The sequence below is a fragment of the Dendrobates tinctorius genome, unplaced genomic scaffold (assembly GCF_039654945.1).
Source record: "Dendrobates tinctorius isolate UK_male_01 unplaced genomic scaffold, ASM3965494v1 ptg000003l, whole genome shotgun sequence".
Lineage (NCBI taxonomy): Eukaryota > Metazoa > Chordata > Amphibia > Anura > Dendrobatidae > Dendrobates > Dendrobates tinctorius.
This window is the reverse complement of record NW_027361671.1, coordinates 58,684,560-58,709,327: the sequence shown is the minus strand read 5'-3', so window position 1 is coordinate 58,709,327 and position 24,768 is coordinate 58,684,560. Positions and strand designations below refer to the sequence as shown.

The 24,768-nt window shown below is 39.6% G+C and overlaps 1 protein-coding gene across 6 annotated transcripts in view; it reads left to right on the top strand.

The window, feature by feature from the left end:
- SEMA6A (semaphorin 6A) overlaps positions 1 to 24,768 on the top strand; it is a 322,215-nt gene that overhangs the window by 116,875 nt on the left and 180,572 nt on the right. For all 6 annotated transcript variants that reach the window (XM_073553966.1, XM_073553999.1, XM_073553967.1 and 3 more), the window contains exons 3-6: positions 4,412 to 4,529; positions 12,410 to 12,470; positions 18,081 to 18,143; positions 20,261 to 20,362. In XM_073553966.1, the coding sequence (XP_073410067.1) occupies positions 4,412 to 4,529; positions 12,410 to 12,470; positions 18,081 to 18,143; positions 20,261 to 20,362 (344 nt within the window). The remainder of the gene's footprint in view (positions 1 to 4,411; positions 4,530 to 12,409; positions 12,471 to 18,080; positions 18,144 to 20,260; positions 20,363 to 24,768) is intronic.

Genomic DNA, 24,768 nt, shown 5'->3' with positions numbered 1-24,768 from the left:
AAACTGGGTATTATCGATCAATATCCCCCTTTTGCGCCCTGGGAGTGTGTAATATGGAATATATAGTATATATACAGTATATATATACAGTGGGGAAAAAAGTATTTAGTCAGTCAGCAATAGTGCAAGTTCCACCACTTAAAAAGATGAGAGGCGTCTGTAATTTACATCATAGGTAGACCTCAACTATGGGACACAAACTGAGAAAAAAAAATCCAGAAAATCACATTGTCTGTTTTTTTTTTCATTTTATTTGCATATTATGGTGGAAAATAAGTATTTGGTCAGAAACAAATACTGAATAAATACTTTTTTCCCCACTGTATATATATATGTAATAGGGTGCCAAGGAAATGCACGGTAAAAATTAAGTCGCAAGTTTTTGAAGGTCTTACCTCCCTAATTTTTTTCATTTTTGGTCATATATATTTTATAATTTTCTTTTTTAAGATTAGTTATCATTTACTGGTTGCTCAATGGCACATGGTATTGCAGTTTTAAATGTTTGTTTAATATTTATCGTCATGCATATCCCGCGTTATGTATGGTATGTTATGCCATTTACCGATCAGATTAATTGGTTTTATATTTTGATAGATCGGGCGTTTCTGAACGCGGCGATACCAAATGTGTGTGCATATATTTTTTAACCCTTTAATTTTCAATGGGGCGAAAGGGCGGTGATTTGAACCTTCACTGTAGATTTTTTTATTTTTTAATTTTTTAAAAAAAATTTTTTACATTTTTTTTTTTTACTAGTCCACATGGAATAATTCACATGCCTTAAGCAAGTGGTAAATCTAAATGTAATGTCATCATTTTTTACATGGTGAATCCTTATGCCAAAATGAACAAATTTGAGGGGTAAGACTTACCAATTTGCAAAGTTCATTTTTCCTTGACACCCTAATATATATTTTTTCTTTTTTTTTTTTTTTACAATAAAAATATTAACTATTGTGTTGATACAGGAAAGATGTATATCTTTGTACCGTGTTAGCCATTTTTTCTGTGCTGTGTTGTGTATAAATATGTGACTCTTCAGATTTTGTATTAGTCAATGCCTGATGAAGAGACCTGAGTAGTCTCGAAAGCTTGCAATGTGTTACCATCTTTTCAGTTAGCCATTAAAAGGTATCAACCACTGAGGACTCTCAATTCTGAATATTTGTCTAACTATTGCATTGTAATTTGGGCAATGCGATGCAATATTGTCCATTTATGAAAAGTTTGAAATGAAAATAGTATGAAAATGAACTCAGAATAAGAATGTGCAAAACGATTTAGAAAATACCATATTCCAGCCTATATTTAAATTCTAATGATCTATATTTATTAAAATGACAGTAAGAGGAAAGTACAATTCTTGAAATTGAATATTTCAGCATGTGTAATTTATTAAATTATTAGTTTTAAGTTTCTAGTCATAAATCTTAAATGATTGTTGTGGGTTAAAAGGGTTTTCAAAGAAAGCTGATCCATGAAACTCTTAAGCTCCTTAAGTTTTTACGAAATCCAGTGTGAATTACTACTTGAGAGCTTGTATCCTAAGTCATACTTTGGCTTGTATCCTAAGTCATACTACAAGACTCGTTAAAGGGTTGATTGTGACTTGTAGGATCGCTACTACCAATAGGTGGCGCTGTAGAGTAAAAGTCCTCTTTCTTTCTGAAGAGGCAATTTGCATACTTGAGAGCTGTAACCTTTTGATGTATTGTTGAGTCCAGCGACCGACTGCAGCCTTCCTCCTGAATAGCTGCCAAGAACTCCCTTCTGTGACTCCTTCCACACCAGGACTCAGATTGAGCTGAGCACTCTCTTCAGCTCCTTCCACCACCAAGGTTGGTTGCAAATGAACAACTATCACCAACAATGATTGCACCCCCTGAGCACACCTTTATAGGGTGTCACACCTGATCCAACATTAACCTAAACCTAAGGTGCGATACCATTCCCCACCACCGGGCAACTTAGAATGAACGACACCACGTGTGATAATTCTAATGGCCACCGGGGGCTATCAAGACACACTTTGGAACCTAAGGAAAAAAAGTTCACTTAATGCATTTAATACCGCCAGATCCAACACTGGATCATGACAGTACCCCCTCCTTAATGAGGGGCCTCTGGACCCTCAAGACCACCCCTCCTTAGGGAAACCCCTACAGCGGGGACGCCCAGACCCTGAGTTCACCCCACCCTCACCTGAATTCAAATTTATGACAAACACGCAGCTGGTAATGGCAATAAAGTTAATTTTGGAGGCACCACTCATCTCCACAGCGCCGACCTGGGGAACGAGTTTATGTATGTGTATGTTTGTTTGTTATGAGCTGATCAGGCTCCACAACACACTTCCACAAGATGTTTTTTGGTGGCACCCATACACGCTCGTTCACACACAGGTCCGGACCTGAACGTTTATTGCACACATACGTTTGTCATAATTTTGGTGAACTCACTCTGGACCTGATAACAGAGGCGTCCCCCTGTGTCACTACACTCATACCCCCGCATTACACCATAGGGTACACCACCCTCCAACCCTTTCCTTACCACCAGGCAACTTAGAATGAACGACACCACGTGTGATAATTCTAATGGCCACCGGGGGCTATCACGACACACTTTGGAACCAAAGGAAAAAAGTTCACTTAATGCATTTAATACCGCCAGATCCAACACTGGATCATGACAGCAACCTTGTGAAGACTTACAGAAAACGTTTGACCTCTGTCATTGCCAACAAAGGATATATCACAAAGTATTGAGATGAAATTTTGTTTCTGACCAAATACTTATTTTCCACCATAATATGCAAATAAAATGAAAAAAAAACCAGACAATGTGATTTTCTGGATTTTTTTTTCTCAGTTTGTCTCCCATAGTTGAGGTCTACCTATGATGTAAATTACAGACGCCTCTCATCTTGTTAAGTGGTGGAACTTGCACTATTGCTGACTGAATAAATACTTTTTTTTCCCACTGTATATATATATATGTATTAGGGTGCCAAGGAAATGCACGGTAAAAATTAAGTCGCAAGTTTTTGAAGGTCTTACCTCCCTAATTTTTTTCATTTTTGGTCATATATATTTTATAATTTTCTTTTTTAAGATTAGTTATCATTTACTGGTTGCTCAATGGCACATGGTATTGCAGTTTTAAATGTTTGTTTAATATTTATCGTCATGCATATCCCGCGTTATGTATGGTATGTTATGCCATTTACCGATCAGATTAATTGGTTTTATATTTTGATAGATCGGGCGTTTCTGAACGCGGCGATACCAAATGTGTGTGCATATATTTTTTAACCCTTTAATTTTCAATGGGGCGAAAGGGCGGTGATTTGAACCTTCACTGTAGATTTTTTTATTTTTTAATTTTTTTAAAAAAATTTTTTACATTTTTTTTTTTTACTAGTCCACATGGAATAATTCACATGCCTTAAGCAAGTGGTAAATCTAAATGTAATGTCATCATTTTTTACATGGTGAATCCTTATGCCAAAATGAACAAATTTGAGGGGTAAGACTTACCAATTTGCAAAGTTCATTTTTCCTTGACACCCTAATATATATTTTTTCTTTTTTTTTTTTTACAATAAAAATATTAACTATTGTGTTGATACAGGAAAGATGTATATCTTTGTACCGTGTTAGCCATTTTTTCTGTGCTGTGTTGTGTATAAATATGTGACTCTTCAGATTTTGTATTAGTCAATGCCTGATGAAGAGACCTGAGTAGTCTCGAAAGCTTGCAATGTGTTACCATCTTTTCAGTTAGCCATTAAAAGGTATCAACCACTGAGGACTCTCAATTCTGAATATTTGTCTAACTATTGCATTGTAATTTGGGCAATGCGATGCAATATTGTCTATTTATGAAAAGTTTGAAATGAAAATAGTATGAAAATGAACTCAGAATAAGAATGTGCAAAACGATTTAGAAAATACCATATTCCAGCCTATATTTAAATTCTAATGATCTATATATATTAAAATGACAGTAAGAGGAAAGTACAATTCTTGAAATTGAATATTTCAGCATGTGTAATTTATTAAATTATTAGTTTTAAGTTTCTAGTCATAAATCTTAAATGATTGTTGTGGGTTAAAAGGGTTTTCAAAGAAAGCTGATCCATGAAACTCTTAAGCTCCTTAAGTTTTTACGAAATCCAGTGTGAATTACTACTTGAGAGCTGTAACCTTTTGATGTATTGTTGAGTTCAGTTTCTTGAATTTCCAATGTGTCACCTTTCAATTGTTAGCACTGAAAAGGACATCGTGAAAAATGGTTTGTTTCGTATAAAGAAGGGCATGTTATGTGACCACCAGTGTCCTGGAACTTTCAAAGGGTATTTGCATCATTACTAAGATGTTCTTTTGCTCAATTTTTTTTCTTACAGTTACTAAACAGTATCCGGTATTTGTGGGGCACAAACCAGGAAGAAACAACACACAGAGGCACAAAATGGACATCCAACAGATCATGATAATGAATCGGACGCTGTACATAGCTGCTAGGTCAGTAAACTCTTTGTTTGAGATCACTAGCCAAGCAAATTTGAGTATATACTACTACTAACATCTGCTGATCCAGACAATGTAATAAAATTTGTACTGTCCTAATCAATGAACACCAAAATCGAAATAAAATAGGATTGGAAATCCTGTGCAATATATGGGCATCATGTTATAGAGCTGGAGGAGCTGGTCAGATCGATATAGCCCGCAGGTTTGTGGGAAAAGTTTTCGTATAAGAGGTTGTGCAGAAGACCGTATTTATGGTCTGAGTGTTATCTCACAAGATATCAGATCGCATTACCTATGTTATTCTATGGGGCCGTGCACATGTCCAATTTTTTCCTAGAACAGTCTCTGAAGAAAAAATTGCAGCATGCTCGAGTTAAATCTGATTATTGGATCACACTCGGCCATGCCAGTCAATGAGTATGTGGAAAATATCAGACTGCAATTGGATCACATCTGAGGGTAGTCGAATTTTCATGGACTGACAGAATGACGAAGATGGAGAATTTTTTTTTTCTCATCCCCAAAAATTCAAAGCACACTATGCTCAAAGTGTGATTAACATAATCAGCCCGATTCTCTCAGATGAGAGAATATATGGTGGTGTGACCCTAGCCTAACTTGTATTACAATCTGTGTTCATTCTGGGGGTAGGAGTAAAGTGATGGTATATAATATCCAAATATGGATGTAATAAATGATTAGAGGAATCATGATCCCAACAAATTTATTGTAGATATAAAGAACCCCTGAATAATACATAGTACCTACAGAGATATGGAGTGCATGAACCCCAATAAAAAAAGTGCAAAAAATATAACAATTTTTATTAAATATCAGAAAATGCACTAAAATTGCATACACCAAAAAGAGTAACTGGATGGTCAATGGTGAAGGCTCAAAAAATGGAAAGGTACACACATTATTGGACCAAAAGATATATATAATGGTGGCTATGAATTAAAGACTGCTGACAAAGTCGATCAGATAATGTATGAATGTATATAGACATCATACAGGAATGGAAATGTCCACAATTGTAACCTTAATTTAAGCACAAATAATCTAGACTACATAAAGTGCATATTAGCACTGGGACTGGGAATAGTGATCCTGATAGTTAAGCCGGGGTCACACTTGCGAGAAACTCGCCCAACTCTCTCGCATCAATACCCGGCACTCGGGACTGGAGTTTGCGGGAGTGTGCGGCTGCATAGAAATACATGCAGCCGCACACTCCGGTCCCGAGTGCCAGCGGCAGTGTCGGGTATTGAAACGTGAGACTCGTGCGAGTTTCGCGCAAGTGTGACCCCGGCTTTAGACAAAGAAAGCAGTCAGCAGCAGTTCACATGAAATATAATGGTCACCCATGTAGCTATGTGTACGTCCACAGTCCTGATGCGTGTTTCGTATGGGCGGTACGGGCAGTAGTTAAATTGTTAATTACTAATTAGGACTCAAGCCCAAAATGAGGAAAAATGTAAAATAATAAATTACAAGTGCTACTGAATCTTTTCCCATGATCCGATATGTCATTGTATTCTGCTCCTCCCTGCTCTATAACCTGCTGCCCACAGATTAGACTACATGTTCAATGTGACAGGTTCCCTTTAATGTCTATTTTATTACATAGTTGCCATTGAATATACTGCTCCAAAACCTCATTAAAAGTGTACGATGTGGAATACTGCTTATACAATAGCCATGCTGTGTTCCTGCTGGAGGATTCGTGTATAAAGGAGAAGAAAAGTCTACAATTTCCTGCTACTTCTTTTCATTCACTCGCTTGTGTTGATTCCTAATGACTTGTTATTGCAAAAAAAAAATCTCATTGGTTATTACAGATCGGCCATTGTTTGTCTAACACTGTTCAGGAATGACTGGATGAGAACCGATAGACCTCGTGAAGCTTTAGGGTACCTCATTATACTATTGCAGACATGGGTAACACAGAGAGATTTTGATTTGACTATTGCGGGCCTTTACATTTGACAACTTTTTTTTTTTAATTTACCATTACAAGGTGTGAGAGATGTGCACAGATCATCCCCGCCACTGTGACATCTGTGCTGAAGTATCTACCTCCTTTTAATTACTGTGAGCCTTAGACCCTTGACTGGCGTGATATTCTTCTCATTATCACGGCGTACGGTTTCATCTCTCTGCTTTTACTACTTCTATTGCAGAATGCTGTACCAGTTAAAAGGACCTGGGTAATTACCATAGCAGACAATAGAGGCGATAAGATTCGCTCGCCTTGTGTTAGCAGACTGGAATAAATGCGGAGATATGGGTTTGTTCTAATTATCGTCCATTGAATGTAATTTATAGATGATTATTTACCAGCCGAATGTTCATGTCAATCATGGCCATGCATTCATTTATTGTTTTTTTTTCCGGAAGATAATCTTCACTCAAGTGAGAGATAAAATAATAATGGAGAAATCCATGTTGGCTTCAAGGCTTCAATGTTACTTTGAGCATGAAAATAATGTTAATACATTTCCAATATTTTGTATCTCTTAAGGTGTCCAGTGACTTACCCTAACAAGATTTCAATGCTGCTTTCCTTGTTGATATACATATATACCAGTGTCGTACTGAGGTGCCAAGGGCCCACCAGTAACACTGACTTTGAGGGCCCACTTTTCACCTGTATATAAATATTACACGACCCTGGTTAACAAATTTACCTATATCATAATAAACTGGGTAGTTTGGTTAATGAATGATGAGATGCTGCTTTTTTATGTACAGAGTGAATCAAGTGAATTATGACAAGTACTGCCCATACAGTAAGGTTGGGGGCCCTGATTTGCACAGGGGCCCACCGGGGGATCCCCTGTTCCTCTATGGGCCAGTCTGAGCCTGTATAATACTATGTCTCTATGTCCAGACATGTCTAACCAACTAACTTTCCTGGAGTGATTGAGACTTTAACATCTAAAGGAACTTCTGCATTATAATATTATTGGGTACAAATTGTATACTAGCTTAAGGGTATGTGCACACGTTGTGGAGAGAGAGAGAATGGAATGTTCCAGAATGGAAACTGCAGTTGCGGATCCGCAAAAACAATTGACATGCTGCGGAAAATAAACCACAGCAAATCTTTGCAGCATTTTCCGCAGCATGTGCACAGCGGATTTGGTTTTCCATAGGTTTACATGGTATTGTAAACCGCATGGAAAACTGCTGAGGATCCGCAGCCAAATCCGCAGCGTGTGCACATACCCTAAGGTGGCCATATACATTAATGTCGACCAAACCCTCTGATTTTGCCGGGAACAACCAGGGATGCCAACTTGACTTTTTATTTTTTCTGAATGGCTTATTAGAAAAAAATCACGGACAGACAATATTTTTTATGGAGACATCGGGAAACCATCATAAATCATTCTGATTATACGTCATCCACGTCTACAACCCATAATTGTGATATGAAGACAACAGCTATATTCACTGTAAACGTTAAAATGATAATTACAGTCAAAATAACCTGTGCAAGTTTCTTCAGTCTCACGGAATCATTACATTTTTTTAGAAGTAGGGCAAAAAGTGACCTATTTATAGGGACTAAAAAACAAAAGACGGACCGTCGCTTCCAAGCAGAAAACTGGTGTGTACAGTTGCATGCTAAGAGAAGCCATCTCTATACATAAAAGGCAAACAAAGTTGCACTGTATAATGCTGTAACAAGTGAGCATGAAATATGACATTTGAATTGCATTACTGCTCTAGATAATAGGAAAAAATTAAATTACTTAGCCCATAATTTGGCCAATTCATGCATGCCTAGCAGCCAACCACAAGGCGATTCAAATTCCATGTATTTCATGTTCACATGTTACAGCGCTACAGAGTGCAGCTTTATTGGTTTTCTATTTTTACGGACTTTGCGGACAGCATCTGCAAGGAGATTGTATGTTCTCCCTGTGTTTCCTAAGGGTTCTCTGGTTGCTTCCCACACTCCAAAAACACACTGATAGGGAATCTAGATTGTGAGCCCCAATGGGGACATTGCCGAAAATATCTGTATAGCGCTGAGGAATTAATGGCACTATATATGTGAATTAAATAAATAAATACACTGATAAAATTCATGTAAAATGAGGAGGTCAGGACCTCACGTGTCATTTTTTAAATCCATTATTTTATTTAAATATGTGGATGCCATTAATGGGTGAAAACAAAAGACATTGCACTGGCACACAGATCACTCACCTAGCCTGAAGGTCGGAAAGGTTTCCACTGTGCACAGGAGCACATGTCAGAAGTTTCACACCCTTCAGGAATCCACAGAGTTGTTCATTCAGCAGCTGTTGCGGCCCAACTCGTGTAGACATACATTATATTGGTGGTCATGGGTCACAAACAGCCAGGAGCACTGCAGAATAGTCTGCCGGAGCGAGTCTGCGTCATGGTAACCAAATTTGGCAATGCTGAACAGAGGTGCGAGAAGGAGGTTTTTGGTTTCTGTTTGTGCTAAAGTAGCGGAATTAAAAGCTGGTTTATTGCGTACAATTTATGGAACTTAGTGTTTGGGCAAAACAAAGTCTTTCTTGTCTAGAACGGAAAAGACTCTAGTTAGTAAACCAGTTGGGTTGCATGAGGAATGGAGACTTCGCACCGTGTTAGCAGTATAATTGTACTTCCCACCTCTGTTTGCTATTAGGTTTCATTGAAACAGGAGCGCTTATGTCATAGACCGAACTTAGCAATATGTGAGAGAGCAAGCCAAGCAGAAGGGTTTTCAAGTCTTCTCAATGTAGCCATATTAATGAGGATTCCTTGGCAAATTTTAGGTATCCATGTGAATAGACCTATATTGCTGCTTTGTGACTGATTTCTATCAAGCACACTGCAAGAACAAAAATGAAAACCGTAAATTAACACTGGAAAAGGCGCAGCCCGGACAACATGGGGGGGTGTCCGCTAATGCTCACTTTAGCTAAAAACGATCAGCCTGATTATTTTGTCTGTTGGGTTGCAGCGTTTCTCTGCAGAAGAACAAAATGAGCAAAGCAAATTAAGTTGAAAGCTAATGTTATTCTTCTAATGACCCAGACTGTGCGTTAACCATTAAAGTGAACTGCATGATAAAGTGCAGCGTCCAACTCCTAGGAAGCAAACAGAAGTTCTTTTCTTTAGTAAATCCAGAACACCCCATATTGCAACATTTGGCAGACAACAGAACCTAATTACAAAAGAATTTAGCCACAAGCGTTAAGTAGTTGTTGGAAATCCTCAACTCATTTCTAGTTATTTGGCACGTGGTTTAAATGTCAATGGTTTACTAGCTCTGCTCCCAGATGCTCCCTATTAACCCGTTTATTGACAGTTTTGCAATCTGTCCATTCCCTTACAGAAAAAGTTACTATGACTTCATGCACAAACCGAGAAGTGTACCGAAGTACCAGCTTGTCGAGGAAGACTATTTCATCTTTATTTGGGGCTTCATAGATAAATGAATGGCCTACATGTTTGAACTTAATAGCATCTTTTCATTGATCTCAGTGGGGCGATACTTTTGCCTTATTAAATCAAGATTATTAAGTAAAAGTTGAAAAAAATGGTTCCTAGTGAATATTTGTTCAGGCTTAGATCAAACACTCTACTAATGACCATTCCAGATACAAGAGGACATGCGTGGCCAAATGTTTCATCAGATCTAGGGCTAAATCACCAAACTGCAGGAAACCAGTCTGGGAATGGTATAAAATATAGATTAATGTATTTCGGCTATTAAATATGAAGAAAATATTAAAATATATTCTTTAAAACTGGACATTTTCCATTTATTATACTCATCATACATATAATTTTATATTTGTAGTTATGCAACTTCTAGTAATGTGATATAGCTTAGTTATGCTACTTGGATTGCAAAAGATCTCTTAATGGAGTCCTGTGCGATCCAGCAGCAAGAAATTAGCATTAGATCTTTCATGTCAACAGATGTTCGATCTGATTGAGATCTGAGGAAGTTGGAAGCTAAAGGCCCCGTCACACTAAACGATATCGCTAGCAATATCGCTGTAACGTCACTGGTTTTGTGACGTAGCAGCGATATTGCTAGCGATATCGCTGTGTGTGATACTTACCTCCGACCGGCTCCCCTGCTGATTATCGCTGATCGCGCAAGAACAGCCTGGGCCGTTTCTCGTCGTTAGCTTCCTGCTGGGCTTCCTGTGGCGCCGACGAGCGACGCGAAGACGCGGGCGGGAGGACGTCTTCATCGCCTCGTCTGACAGGTAAGTAGCGACCCCCGTCCCCAGCGATGTCGCTGGTGAGATCTGCCTGTGTGGCAGCTCACTAGTGACCACTTAGCGATGCAGCGGCGATCCATATCGTTGTCGGGATCGCTGGTGCATCGCTAAGTGTGACAGTACCTTAAGACAGCACTAAACTTGCAAAAATCAATTAGGAATAGTATGACAAACATGATAGTGTGGCAGGCACTGGAAGATGCCACTAATGTTAAGGAATTTTATTTATTTTTTATTTATTTTACTCATTTATATAGCGCCATTAACTCCACAGTGCTTTACAAACATTATTGGGGCTCACAATCTTGAATCCCTATCAGTATGTCTTCGGAGTGTGGGAGGAAACCGGAGAACCCGGAGGAAACCCATGGAAACACGGGGAGAGCATGCAAACTCCTTGCAGATGTTGTCCTTGGTGGGATTTGAACCCAGGACCCCAGCGCTGCAAGGCTGCAGTGCTAACCACTGAGTCACTGTGCTGCCCAAAGGGGTTGTTTTCTTTCAGAAAGTCTCTGGCATTATTGCAACTTTTGGCTGTGCACGGGGAGTCACTATGGCACTCTGACCAGTCTCTGGCAATGCAGCAGTATACTCAGCTGGCTGTGATTTGCTGTGTGTTGTGACACCTTTCTGTAATAGCCAGAATGGCCATCTTCTGCTCTTCTGCAGGATTGGACCAAACTAGTTAATATCCTCAGTAATGCTCTCCAAATGCTAAAAAGTGATGTTTGGTTGTGGATATTTCCTGCTATACATTTTATTTTTATAAGATTTATTTTTCATTGCGGTAGATTTGATTTTGCCCATTTGAGTTCAGTCCCTATATAACTATAGTGGATGCTCGGTTTCCAGCTACACCTGTTCCCTGGAACTCATATGAGGAAACCAGTGCTATTTAAGAGGAGGCTATTTAAGGTCAAAAAAGTTATAAATTTGAAGGTTATTAACATTTTGAAGTGCTGAAAGCCCAGCAGGTGGTAGGAAATGAGATGTAAACCTCCAGCTTTCAGTCATAGAAGCACAACTTTAGTCACCGCTCAGTACATAGTGATTGGTGCCTGTAAACAAGCCCCGGCACTGACTGACAGCCAGCTCAGCAGTGCATCAGTATAGAGTCAGCTGTCAGTCAGTGCCAGGGCATGGTTACAACCATTGCTTACTATGTACTGAGCGGTGACTGAAGTCATGCTTCTATGACTAAAAGCCAGAGGATGCTGGGAGGGATAAAGTTAATTTACTCCCAATAGCAAGACATTCAGTATGGTGGTCGCACGGCTATAGAATGCTAGTAACCTGTAGAATAACCCCATGTCTGCAGGTTAATAGCATTTTCGGACATCACAGGTTCACTTTAATGATCTTTGATCATCAGGGACCTTGTTGGCGATTTAGCATTTGGGCGGGATCTATAAGCTGCAATTTCTGCCACTGTTCATAATGTTTGATCAATTTTTCAGAAGTTAATTTTACAAGCGGCTTATTATTTATCACAATATCATTCAGCTTCTATGATTCGTTACAGTTTTAGTATCTTACAATGAATATTAATATTTGCCTTACCAAAATATAGTTGTCATCATACTAAGAATGTTCCTTCCTTTCCAGGGACCACATCTACACAATAGACCTGGACACGTCGCACACAGAAGAAATTTACTTCAGCAAAGTGAGTAATATTCACAAGGCAATATTGTCTAACGCTTTCAGAGAGTGGGATTCTGTACAAAGCCATGAAGAATATTTGTTCAATTCTAATAAAAAAGTTGTTTTTCTTACGATAAAGCATCTTTTATTTCATCAAGGTTCTTGGTCATATTACCACTCTGTGTAAATGGGGATATACTGCACTGTTATGTGATTGTAATAGGATATTGTGGCATATGTATATTTTTCTTAGTCAGTTCCATATGGAATTTGGTATTTTTCACCGAATATTGTATGACTGAGACACGACATGACACATAAGATCGAACCATGCCACCTCTCCCCCCGTACAGGCCTTGTGCATGACCCCTTTACTTTATTTAACTATTATTGACCAGTTTATCATCCTTTCCTTTTGTGTGTCCTTTATAAAGAATTTTTAGTCTTAATTACTACTACTCTCTGGAAATCAGTACGACGAGTGCAAACAGTAAATGGGCTTTATTGTTCATAGTAATATTAATATTGATCTACATAATCCTGACTATGTTTAAAGTGAACCTGACATTTGATATGTGCTGACAAAGTAATGGGCAGTATGTATCACACACTGGCTGTGCGATCTCAGGCAGGTATGTAAAAACTTAATTTTGATAACCGCCAAAGGCCGAGCCGCATAGCAGACTAGTTGGACAGACGAGTACAGAGCAGTTTCTCTGGCACACTGACAGTGACTGACAGGGCTCTGCCTACATGTGTGTGTATAGGTAGAGACCGGTCAGTCACTGTCAGTAGACAAGGGGAAGCCACGCCACTGCGGATCCACCTGTCCTGACTAGTCTGCCGGGCAGATTGGTCCCCAGTGGCTACTAACAGTTTAAAGGGAACCTGTCACCAGTTTTGTGAAATAGCAACTAAAAATATCACCTTAATCAGCATCTACGCTGCATTCCCTAAATCCTTATATAACCCCCTGACTCCACTTCTATACTCCTGAAATCCTTTTTTAATTTCTCCCGCGCTGTATGGTAATTGTCTCAGTCCGGTCTGATGGGCGTGGTTTCGGCCTTTGCATCCCTCCTCACAGATTCTGCTTGCCGTCCTCGGATGGATAACAATCCACATCACCATGAGACGTATGGCGCCTGTGCAGAAATATCGCGTTTTGTGCCTGCCACAAAATGCAATATTTCTGAGCAGGCGTGATATGTCGCATGGCAATGTGGATCGTTATCCATGTGAGGAGGACAGTGAGCAGAAGCCGGGTGGTGGGATGCAGAGGCCCAAAACCACGCCCATCTGACTGGACTGACACAACTGTGGGCAAAGCCGAAAAACAGAAGTGCACATGCGCTGGCAAACGTAGTTCTGGTGCATTAGCCGGATGTCTGTGAGCCAGATGTACATGTGCCGGATGTACATGTGCCGGTGCATGACCCTTCTGTTTTCCGGCTTTGCCCGAAGTTGGGCAAAGCATACTGCGCAGGCACAAAATGCGATATTTCTGAGCACGGCGCATGAGGCGTCATCCATAAAGTAGGACGGCGAGCAACAGCCGATGGGAGGGATTAAGAGACACAAAACCATACCCATCGGACCGAACTGATGGACTGAGACGATTACCATATAGTGCGGGAGAAATTAAAAAGTTTTTTTTCGGAGTATACAGGGGGAGTCAGGGAGTTATATAAGGATTTAGGGAATGCAGCGTAGATGCTGAATAAGGTGATGGTTTTTAGCTGCTATGTCACAAAACTGGTGACAGGCTCCCTTTAAGGGTCCCGTTTCACTTAGCGACGCACAAGCGATCCCGACAACAATACGACCTTGTAGGGATCGCTGGTACGTCACTAAATGATCGCTAGTAAGCTGCCAAACAGGCAGATCTCTTCAGTGACGCAGCAACGATCCAGCGTTCAAACACAGCGATGCATGCTAGCCAGCGGGATGCCGACGACAAAAAAATGGCCTAGGACATTCCTGCACGATCAGCGATATCCAGCAAGGGGGCCGGTCGCTGCTGCGTGTCACATGTAGTGAGATTGCCGTTGCGTCACAAAATCGGTGATGCATTAGCGATCTCGCTAGCGATCTCTCTATGTGAGATGGGGCCTTAAGTCAGAAAAACCTGGCTGAGTTCACACAGCCAGTGTCTAATACATGCTGCTTGTGAATTGGACCGCATGTATTCGATGTCTGTATCATATGTCAGGTTCTTTTTAAACATAAAATTTTTCAATAAATTACTGTACATTACATGCCTCTACATCTGTTACACAATGAGACGGGTTTAGGAAATATTACTTACTATATTAAGTTCTACATTTCATGATGTGCAACAAATGACACTGAGGTTTTGAGCCACTTAGCATCAAAACTAAAAAAAGAGACATACGGTGTAATATGTATGTCACTCCCCATAGGACGTCAGCTCATTCTGTCTGTGCCATCAAACTTTGGGATGACAAAGCACCTTTGAAAATAGGGGGAAACACAATTATTTAATGCGAGTGTTTATGAAGAGGGGATTTATCTTCTGCAGTTTGTTCTCTTTATGGAAATGTCTCAAAATCCCTGCAGGGTTATCCATCAAATAGTTTTCATGCAGCCTAGTTATGCTCTTATATTGTGCTTTAACACTTACTTAAAACACATATAGTCATTTTGACAATGTTTTTTTCTAGGTGTTAATAAGCGTTTGCCTTAATGCAACACTTTTATTCACTGATCTACCCTTAAGCTTTATCTTCACAGAAATAGACGTCCATGCACAGGTACATATTTGTATGAACCAAGATAAAAATCAGAAAACAGACTCATATTTTATATGGCCAGATTATGATTATAGGTTTTTACTTGCACAGGTTCATATGTCACCCTTTGAGGCCAGATCACATAGGATTGGGCACAAAGCTTCACCAAAATTGTTATTGGTATCTCATTCACTTTTGACAATACTATTTTCCTTCCAAGAATCGAGGTTAATAATGAGCTAATAATATAGCAGGAAGGTGGTAAAAATAAGCTGCTACTGGCAGATTCCCATTAATTTACTACAGAATGTGAGGGGGTCCTGTCAACAAGTGTTCACTTTATCTGCAGTGCCTCTACAGGGCAAATAAAGTATTACATAGAGTCTATGGAATGCAACAGGGTATGTGCACAATTGTGCCTTGTTGTGAACAAAGTAATCATCTTTTTAAGTTGCTTTTATTTTTTGTCTTATGTTTTCAGTTGTTATTTTTGGAGCTTCTTCACAATGGCAGATACGATTCATTGACTTTTTTTGCGACTTTTTGACAGCAAAAGCAGTACATTTCACAAATGGTGCAAAAATTCTGTCAAAATACTGGCATATTCAAAAATACACTAGGGAGGACTGACTGGAATTTCGCTAAAATTTGTGACTATTAAAAAAGTTACAATTGATGAATCTGTCAAAAACCTATGGAATTGAGAGAGAAAGAGAGAGCACACATAAAATATACTTTAAAAAAGGCACAAATAGAGTAATTGACTAAAAAAAGGCTCAAAACACAAAACAATACAAAAATCAGGCCAAAGACTATGTTGAATCGGGGCCTTTCTCGTTTGAACAGCAGCATTTTTCACAGTGAAGGCATTAGAGAAAAATGTCTGCTCAATCAACAGGAGGCAGGACATGTAATTCTAAAAAAAACACTCAGAAAGTTCAAAGAAATGAGCAGATTGTTAATTTTATACCCATCTCACATTTACACAAGATTGAAGATGCCACGTATAAACTTTGCCTGGATCGTTTCATGTATTTGACTGAATAAAATATTTTAAGCAAAATGTGATGTAGGCAACTAATCCCAAAGGCAAGCCGCGCGCTCTCTAATCCTGGTCTAAGCATTCAGTGAAGTACATTTTACTTTGGGTAACCTGTTGGTTATTTGCATCAGACAGGCCGGATGATATTTCTCTGTTTTGCATAAGACTATCATTCTGTGGTCTGACACCACGCGATTCCACCTGTTCTAATCCTTCGTACTACAAAAGTATTTAAAGGAGAAATATGGTTTGGAGCAACAAAACCAGATTAGAACAGACTAACGAGATGCTACTTAGTCATGAATTGTGCCAGAATTTCTTTGAGCAGATCCAAAAGTTTCATTCCAGTACATATGTGCATTTTCGGATTGGACTTACCCCTTCCTCAGGCTCTGCCATTTTGACTTCCTTTCTGTTTTTGCTCTACCACATTAATAGCCAGACTCTTAATTAATTTGTCACCTATGCCACACACCTAGATCTCATGTAAAAGGCAAAGTCATATGCACAAAGCCTGCACACTTCTCTGTTCTGGAGCATTAATCCCTAAGTGTGCCACACTTCATTTTTGGCACTATATTTGCTGCATTGAAAAGTTTTAGCCATTATACAGGCGGTAGTAACATATACTAGCTTCTTTATTTAAAGCTTAGCTTTACGTGTTGGTACCAATATGGGAAGAAAAGAACAAAACTTCATAAAAAAAATACAACCCTTGCCCAATTCAAACCATTGTTCTTTTGCAAAAGGTTGTAGTACTAATCACTAGGAGCAGTGTCGGACTGGGGTGGCAATGACCTAACAATACCCTTGACTTGGGGGGGTCCAATTTTCAGCTTTATGCAAATATTTTATTACCGTCTTTCACAAAAATATGTCTCCTTCTATATAAAAATAAACTAGGTAGCTGGTTGAATGAATGATGAAATGCTGCTTTTGTCTGTACTAAGTGAAATAATATATTGGCCAACTAGTGCTCATATTGGAGTCAGTGGCTTATGCTTGCATAGGGGCCCACCGGTGCATTCTCCTGTTCTCCTGTGTGCCAGTCCAAGCCTAACTAGGAGTCTGTGCCACCTAATGATTGCAAAGTGCTGATGTGCTCCTATAAAGCCAACTACTTCTATGTGGTCACGGAAGAGGCTGTATGTGTGTGTTTGCTAACTAAGACCTTTTAAGAATCTCCTGAATATGCATACAGTAGGTGTCGTACTCCTAGCTTTAGTGCCAGAGCTTACATCAAAGCACTCAGAATCTGCTTTTGGAATGCTGAGCATTTCTTTTTTCAACTTTATGCTTCTATCAATTTTATTATGCTGATGGCGCGAAAGTCTATCCAGGGATTTCTATACGGCCTGCAAGAGCTGCATGCTTCATTAGCATGCTGTTATGCCCATGGCGAACTGAAGAACTTTAATAATCCTTCCCCTTGATATACATCAGTCCTTGGCCTCTTTACATTGTAATGCAACCTTTGGTGCTGGATCTTGAATCTGCAATAGTGTGTTAACATTGACACGTTCATCTAGAACAGTAAATATGTCATAGCCAGTAAAGAATGTAAGAAGAGGCTTGTGTATATGAATGAAGTCCCATAGGCATGCTCTGGAGGATTACCATGATGTCTATGCACCTGTCAGACGAGACACGGCCGACATTTTAAAGATCATATTCTATACTACTTTACATAGATGACAATTAATCATAAGGGAGACAGATGCAACACATAAACTTGTATCCTGACGCTTGATTCCTCACTTCAACTCTGACATTAAAAATCAAAAGACATCACTGCCTTAGGGGCTCTAATTGATTTTCTCTTTCCTGATCTTTGCAGAAACTGACATGGAAATCTAAACAGCCGGATGTAGACACCTGCAGAATGAAGGGGAAGCATAAGGTAGGCAGTCTCCGTTTCTTTCTCTGACACCAAGAGTTACCCCTTAGACAGTTATCCGTGGTCGCTGCCCGTAATGTGCTATGGATCACGGCACACACTGCTCCAGTGGTAATTGCTTTTTCAATTAACTCAGTGACTTTCATTTGGATGTTTACTGTAAAATATTATGTAAAATGAATCTTTTACAAGAGTGTAAGAAAGGCATTTGCCCCTGTAGATAGCTGAAATTAAAGAAAACGGTGTATTACAAAATATTACCAATTCAATATGGGAAGTAGTGATGAGCGAGTATACTCGTTGCTCGGGTGACCTTCGAGTATTTTGGTGTGCTTGGAGATTTAGTTTTCATCGCCTCAGCTGCATGATTTGTGGCTGCTGGACAGCCTGAATACACCTGGAGATTCCTTAACAAACAGGCATTCCTCACATGTAATCAGCCTGTCTAGCAGTCGCAAATCATGCTGCTATGGCGACAGAAACTAAATCTCCGAGCACGCCAAAATACTCAGAGACCACCAGAGCATGCTCGGAAAAACCCGAGCAACGAGTATACTCGCTCATCACTAATGGGAAGTCATCCCTCAACTTCTTTAAATAAAAAAAAAAGATTAAAAAAGTGAGAAGAGGCAATTTCAAACCTACCATTATGAGATAATATAGTATGTGGCTGACTATTAAAATATAATACAATATCTTATACAAAGGTTTTGCAGCTAATTATGCATTGTTCACTTCGAATTTAAGAAAAAAAAAAAACAGCTGAAGATGTTTTAACACAACACAAGGAACACTACTCACCAACACTTTCCCATGATAATCCAGTGCTGATGATCCTGGTTTAGGTTTACATGCAGTCGGCATAAAGCTCCGATTGCAGAGTGTAATGGCAGAATTGGGGTATGTTATCACTGTGGCACCATGTCAACTAAAGACCAGAAACATGGCTGGAGTGTTAATGCTGGGTCACCGGGAAAAGAATAGGTGAGCAGTGTTACTTTTGTTTGTTCTATAACATCCGCAGCTAGTTTTGTATTGAAATGTACACGCTGGATAACCTTTAAGTTGATGGAATCCTTGAGCAGCTGCACTAAAGGCCCCGTCACACTAAACGATATCGCTATAACGTCACTGGTTTTCGTGACGTTATAGCGATATTGCTAGCGATATCGCTATGTCTGATACTTACCTCCGACCGCTCCCCCGCTGGTTATCGCTGATCGCGCGAGAACGTCCTGGACCATTTCTCGTCATCAGCTTCCTGCTGGGCTTCCTGCTGTGACGACGAGCGACGCGTGGACGCGGGCGTGAGGACATCAGGATCACCTCGTCTGACAGGTAAGTAGCAACCCCCGACCCCTGCGATGTCGCTGGTGAGATCTGCCTGTGTGGCAGATCGCTAGCGACCACTTAGCGATGTACCAGCGATCCTGACCGGGTCATATCGCTGGTCGGGATCGCTGGTGCATCGCTAAGTGTGACAGTACCTTTAGTGACTATTTAGCATCCCATTAGGGTTTACTTATGGATGACCTACTTTGACAATCAAGTGACAATCAACTATATATCATTTTATATAAAGGGCAGGGTCCTCTCTCCACTCTGTATCAGTCTGTGATTGTTAGTTTGTTTACTGTAAGTGATATCTGTAATTTGTATGTAACCTCTTCTCATGTACAGCACCATGGAATCAATGGTGCTATATAAATAATAATAATAATAATAATAATAATAATAATAATAATAATAATTTTATAAGAAGTCATTTACTGAGTTTTTTTTGTTGGGTTGTAAAAAAAACATTGTTTTGTCCCCATACAGCACTATGTTGTAGGCACATATTCCCTGTTTACTACAGACGATGTGCTGCCGATAACAATGACTTTTTATACCTTTGTAAAGAATTTGATCACTTGAAGAACAAGTGTTTTGCTCATTCGACAACGGATTGCCGACTTGTTTATACGTGAGGATAAATGGGAATGAGTGTTCTAACAAATGCGCTTTCGCAAGTTGCCAGCTCGTCTAAATGAACTTTTAGTGAAACTATCGTGGCGTAGATAAATCATTAGCTTTTGTGCTGTTGGCTAATATCTAAATGCATTTTACCTTGTCTATAGGATGAATGTCATAATTTCATAAAGGTTCTACTTAAAAGGGATGAAGAAACATTGTTTGTCTGTGGAACAAATGCTTTTAATCCTGCCTGTAGAAATTACAGGGTAAGTCTTCATATTGTACTTTTTCTTGATTTCAATGTTAAATATGGGTATGTTACAAATTTAAGTGCAGTAATTTCAGTGTTTTGTTGTGTGTCGGTAAAAGTCCTAACTGAGGCAGTAAATGGTCAGCTGATTGTTTGCTGATCGGCAGTCATTTAACATCCTGTTTCCACCTGTCAGACTGGCTTAGGATGCAAACTCAAAAATCTATATTAGTTTAAGGGTCTATCCAATTTCTGCCGGATGACTATGCGCTAGTCAAAAAGGTGATCTTTTTAGCATAAAAGATCATTTCACCCGACGAACGAGTGGAATGCTCAGGTGAACAGCAGCCTTTTAGACTATGTAAAATTATTGTGAGTGAGCTTTCCTAGTAACGCTTGTTCTTTTTTTCTTCTTGGGATAGCAGCAAGGATATATGGTATTAAAAAACATAACTTTTATTCTAATGCAAATAAAATTGTGTGGTACACTCAATACTTAAAAAGCACAGATATAAGAATATAATATAAGTATCGCTACATGGGTTAGTAGGAACAATTTAGAGTTAGAATATATATTTTTCCTCAATGGGAGGTGAGTGACCGGCTAAGCGAGATGAAACTAGAGTATTTCAAGTATGTTTTGATCAATTGGTCAATCGTAGTCACTGGTCTCACTGTCCAATAGGTCAGATTTAATGAATGGACAAAGAAGGGTGCTCAGTTATTAATCCTGGATTCACTGCAGTACGAGGTTACAGTATATGCAATAATCCCAGGGTTGAGTCCCAAGAGAAATATATCATTAAAATGGTTAGTATTAGCACACGGTTGACAGTGGTCCTTCAGTGTGTCATTGATGGACAGATTTTTAGTGACCACAATGGTGGGTTTACTTTATAGTTTTTTATGAATAATTTGGAATGTCATCACCTATTTAAAGTTGATTGCTGGCAGTCTGGCATCTAGGGTGGTACTGTGCAGACATCCAGAGAGAGAGGTGTTGGGTTCTACCTCTATGAATCCCTGTTATATGCACTAGTCTAGTACCCTTTTTTATGCTCCCAACCTGACAAGGGCAGTCCACCACTAAATCTTATAGCAGTTGGCCCTGCGCTCTCCCTTTATGCCCCTTGTGTGTCCCATGGAGAGTGCAGAGACCACCAGCGATCAACCATGAATGGGTGAGGACGTCCTAATTTATTTAAATAATTCTAAAAAGTATTGTAAACCCACCATTGTGGTCACTAAAAATATGTACATTTAAGTCAATAGCACATTGTAGGACCACTGGTAACTGTGTGCTAAAACGCTAACCTTTTTAACGATATATTTCTCATTGGACTCAAACCTTGGATTATTGTAGATACTGTAATCTCAGATACTAGACTCTTTTTTTGTCCGTTTACTAAGTCTGACCTATTGGACATTGATGCCAGTGACTACGATTGTCCGATTGATCAAAATATACTGGAAACACACTAATTTGATCTCGTTTAGCCGATCACTTGCCTCCTATTGAGGAAAAATATATATTCTAACTCTAAATTGTTCCTACTAACCCATGTAGAGATAGCAGTATTTTATTCTCATATCTGTGCTTTTAAAGTATTGAGTGTACTACACTATTTTCTTAGCATTAGAATAAAAGTTATGTTTTATTGCTACCATATTCCCTTGCTGCTATCCTTTTTTGATTGGGTATTCTTATTAAGTGATGAATTCACCACTGCTGCTATTCATGTTATTCTTGCAGTGTAAATGGACCTTAACTATAGGCCATGGCACAGTTTCAACTTCTGGTATTTTTTTCACATGTAATCAAAAAATGTGTTATCCTTAGCATTTGTCCAACCCTGTTGGAAAAAAAAACACAGTAAAAATGAAATATCTAGAGCATGACCAATGACCAAAAATGACCCATATTCTTTTCAGACATTGTAGTACGTGGTCCGACTGGGGGGTTGTCCCTTTCGGCTGCGGAACAGACTGGAGACGGATGCAGAAATCTGTTCAATCAGGTCCAACTTTATTGGGTGTTCTCTTGACATCCACAGCCGACACGACAGCTGCTGGTCCCAGGCCCAGGTACCCATCACCTCCTCCTACTCTTATGGGTGTTAACCCTCCGGGTTGCTTTGCTGTGGCTGGAATTAGACCCACAGCCACAGCGCTTCCCCCAACCGAGTCTGCCCCCTGTAACACTTACTCACTCTTCGGTGTCCAGCCGTACGGTACCCAAGGCCTCCGTTAGTCTCTGCCATCCTGTCCTGCAGCTGTCTTCTTCGGGCCACCCCCCTCTCCAAATGACCATCTCTCTCTCTTCTATCTCTCCTGAGCTTTTCTTTCCTCTGTCCTCTCCCAAGCTCTTCTCGCTTCTCTCCTCCTCCTGGGTGTCTGCCCTCCCCTGGGATTCTCCTTCCTTTTTATTTCCTCCTTCTGTAAATGCCCTTCCCAGTCCCGTGACTCTGCCTACCATAACTCTGTGATTTCCCTAGCCTAAGGCTGTTATTGAGTCCTTTTCTTACTGCTCTCTGTGTCCATCTTGTGGCCAAAACCCAGTACTACATCGTCCTGTGCTAATTTCCAGCTGTTATCCATACACATATAATAAAACATAGTGCACATCATCTTTTAGATGTTCTTTCCACATCTGACAGGTCCATAGGTCAGGCCACCCCCTACAACATTATCTACAGCTCAGTTGGGGAGACATCTGTCTGACCTCACAACCTTCTTCATGCATGGGTGCGACAGGGGTATCCAAAACTTTAACATGCCTACTAGAGAAAGTAATGCTATATAACCATTTACAAGGAGGCTCATATTTGGTGGCAGATTTAACCCACCTAGTTAAAATACCAATTCAGTGAGACCCAACAGGTAAAAGGGATGTGTGCATGACAGGTAAATCTGACATTACTTATTATTATTATACATTTTTATAGTGCCATTTATTCCATGGCGCTTTACATGTGAAAAGGGGCAGATATAGACAAGTACAATAAACATGAGCAATACAAGACACACCCAAATACAGAAGGAGAGAGGACCCTGCCCACAAGGGCTTACAGTTTATGTATCTGGGGAACGTAGCAACAGACTTGTAGAAATACAACATAGACATCAGATTGGCCTGCATTACAGTTGTGGTCACATTTTTTGGTGTATACTCTTTCTATAATGAGCCTCTGTAGACATGATCCAATTCTCTATGATATATGTTAATAAAAGTAAATGGTATATCAGCTGGAGTGCTGCACAAGCGACGACTACACCTGTACAAGCTGGAATTTCTTATTGCCCCTCTTATTTGTATGTTGCTGCTCCAGGCCTTGACAATGAATTAGTGGTTGGGGGGCTGTCTGATTCAGTGATGATCTTCCTTAGTAGTGGGGTTCGGCAGCTCAATGTTTACATCCTATGTGAGAACATCTACAGATTCTTCGGCATTCAAAGGACTTATTAAAATTATCTTCTATCACTGTTTAAATTAACATCCTAATATGATAATTGGGAATTTTATTGCTTTTAGATATGAGAGCGTGCTGATTTAAATCGGCTTATTAGAAGTTTACGAAATCAAAGAACTTCACACGTTTAATGTGAATTGTAAGAGAAGCATTCAGTGAGATAAGAAGTATTCCGAAAATGTCTATGTAAAATGTGCCCAAGTGTCCACCTTTACCTTTACCAGAATTTGGTTAAAGGGGTTGTCTGGGAATTTTACATTGATGACCTATTCCTTGAACAGGTCATCAATATCCGGTTAGTGGGAGTGTGACACCTGGCACCACTGCACCACTAACGATCAGCTTTTCCTGGTGGCAGTACCAACTGGAAGTGCTCAGTTATGGAGCGAAACAACTCCATCAAATGTATAGTGACTGTGTCTAAGGATGACCCAAGGATCTTTTAAGGACTCCGACTTCTCACAAACAAATTCAATACAGTAGCTTGACATGCTGGGAAAACCCATTATGGGATGCACATGACTGACACTGGGTGGCTACACAAAGACATTTATAGCAAAGGCTTCTCATTACAGAGTATCACAAAATCATCTCGATTTTTTAAGATGGTAATTTCACCGCTACCATCTCAGGATATTTTAATCACTGAGGGTGCATGGAAACGCATGAATACTTTTTTGATGATGCTGTTGCAAATTTATTGTCACATCAAACAGCAAAATCAATCAGATTTTACCAAGCCGCGTTAGATTTGTGGTGATCATGAAACTGTGGCTGCCATGAACAGCTTGTATTGATATGATTTCATGTGCCCTCCCAAAAAATAAATTTAGTGGTGATAGCACTAAATAATATAATGTGATCTGTCACAATCATAGAGTGGATAAGCCAGCACCATAGACTCGTGGCACTGTGATATTTTCTTTCTGACACCTTATACGTATTAAGATAC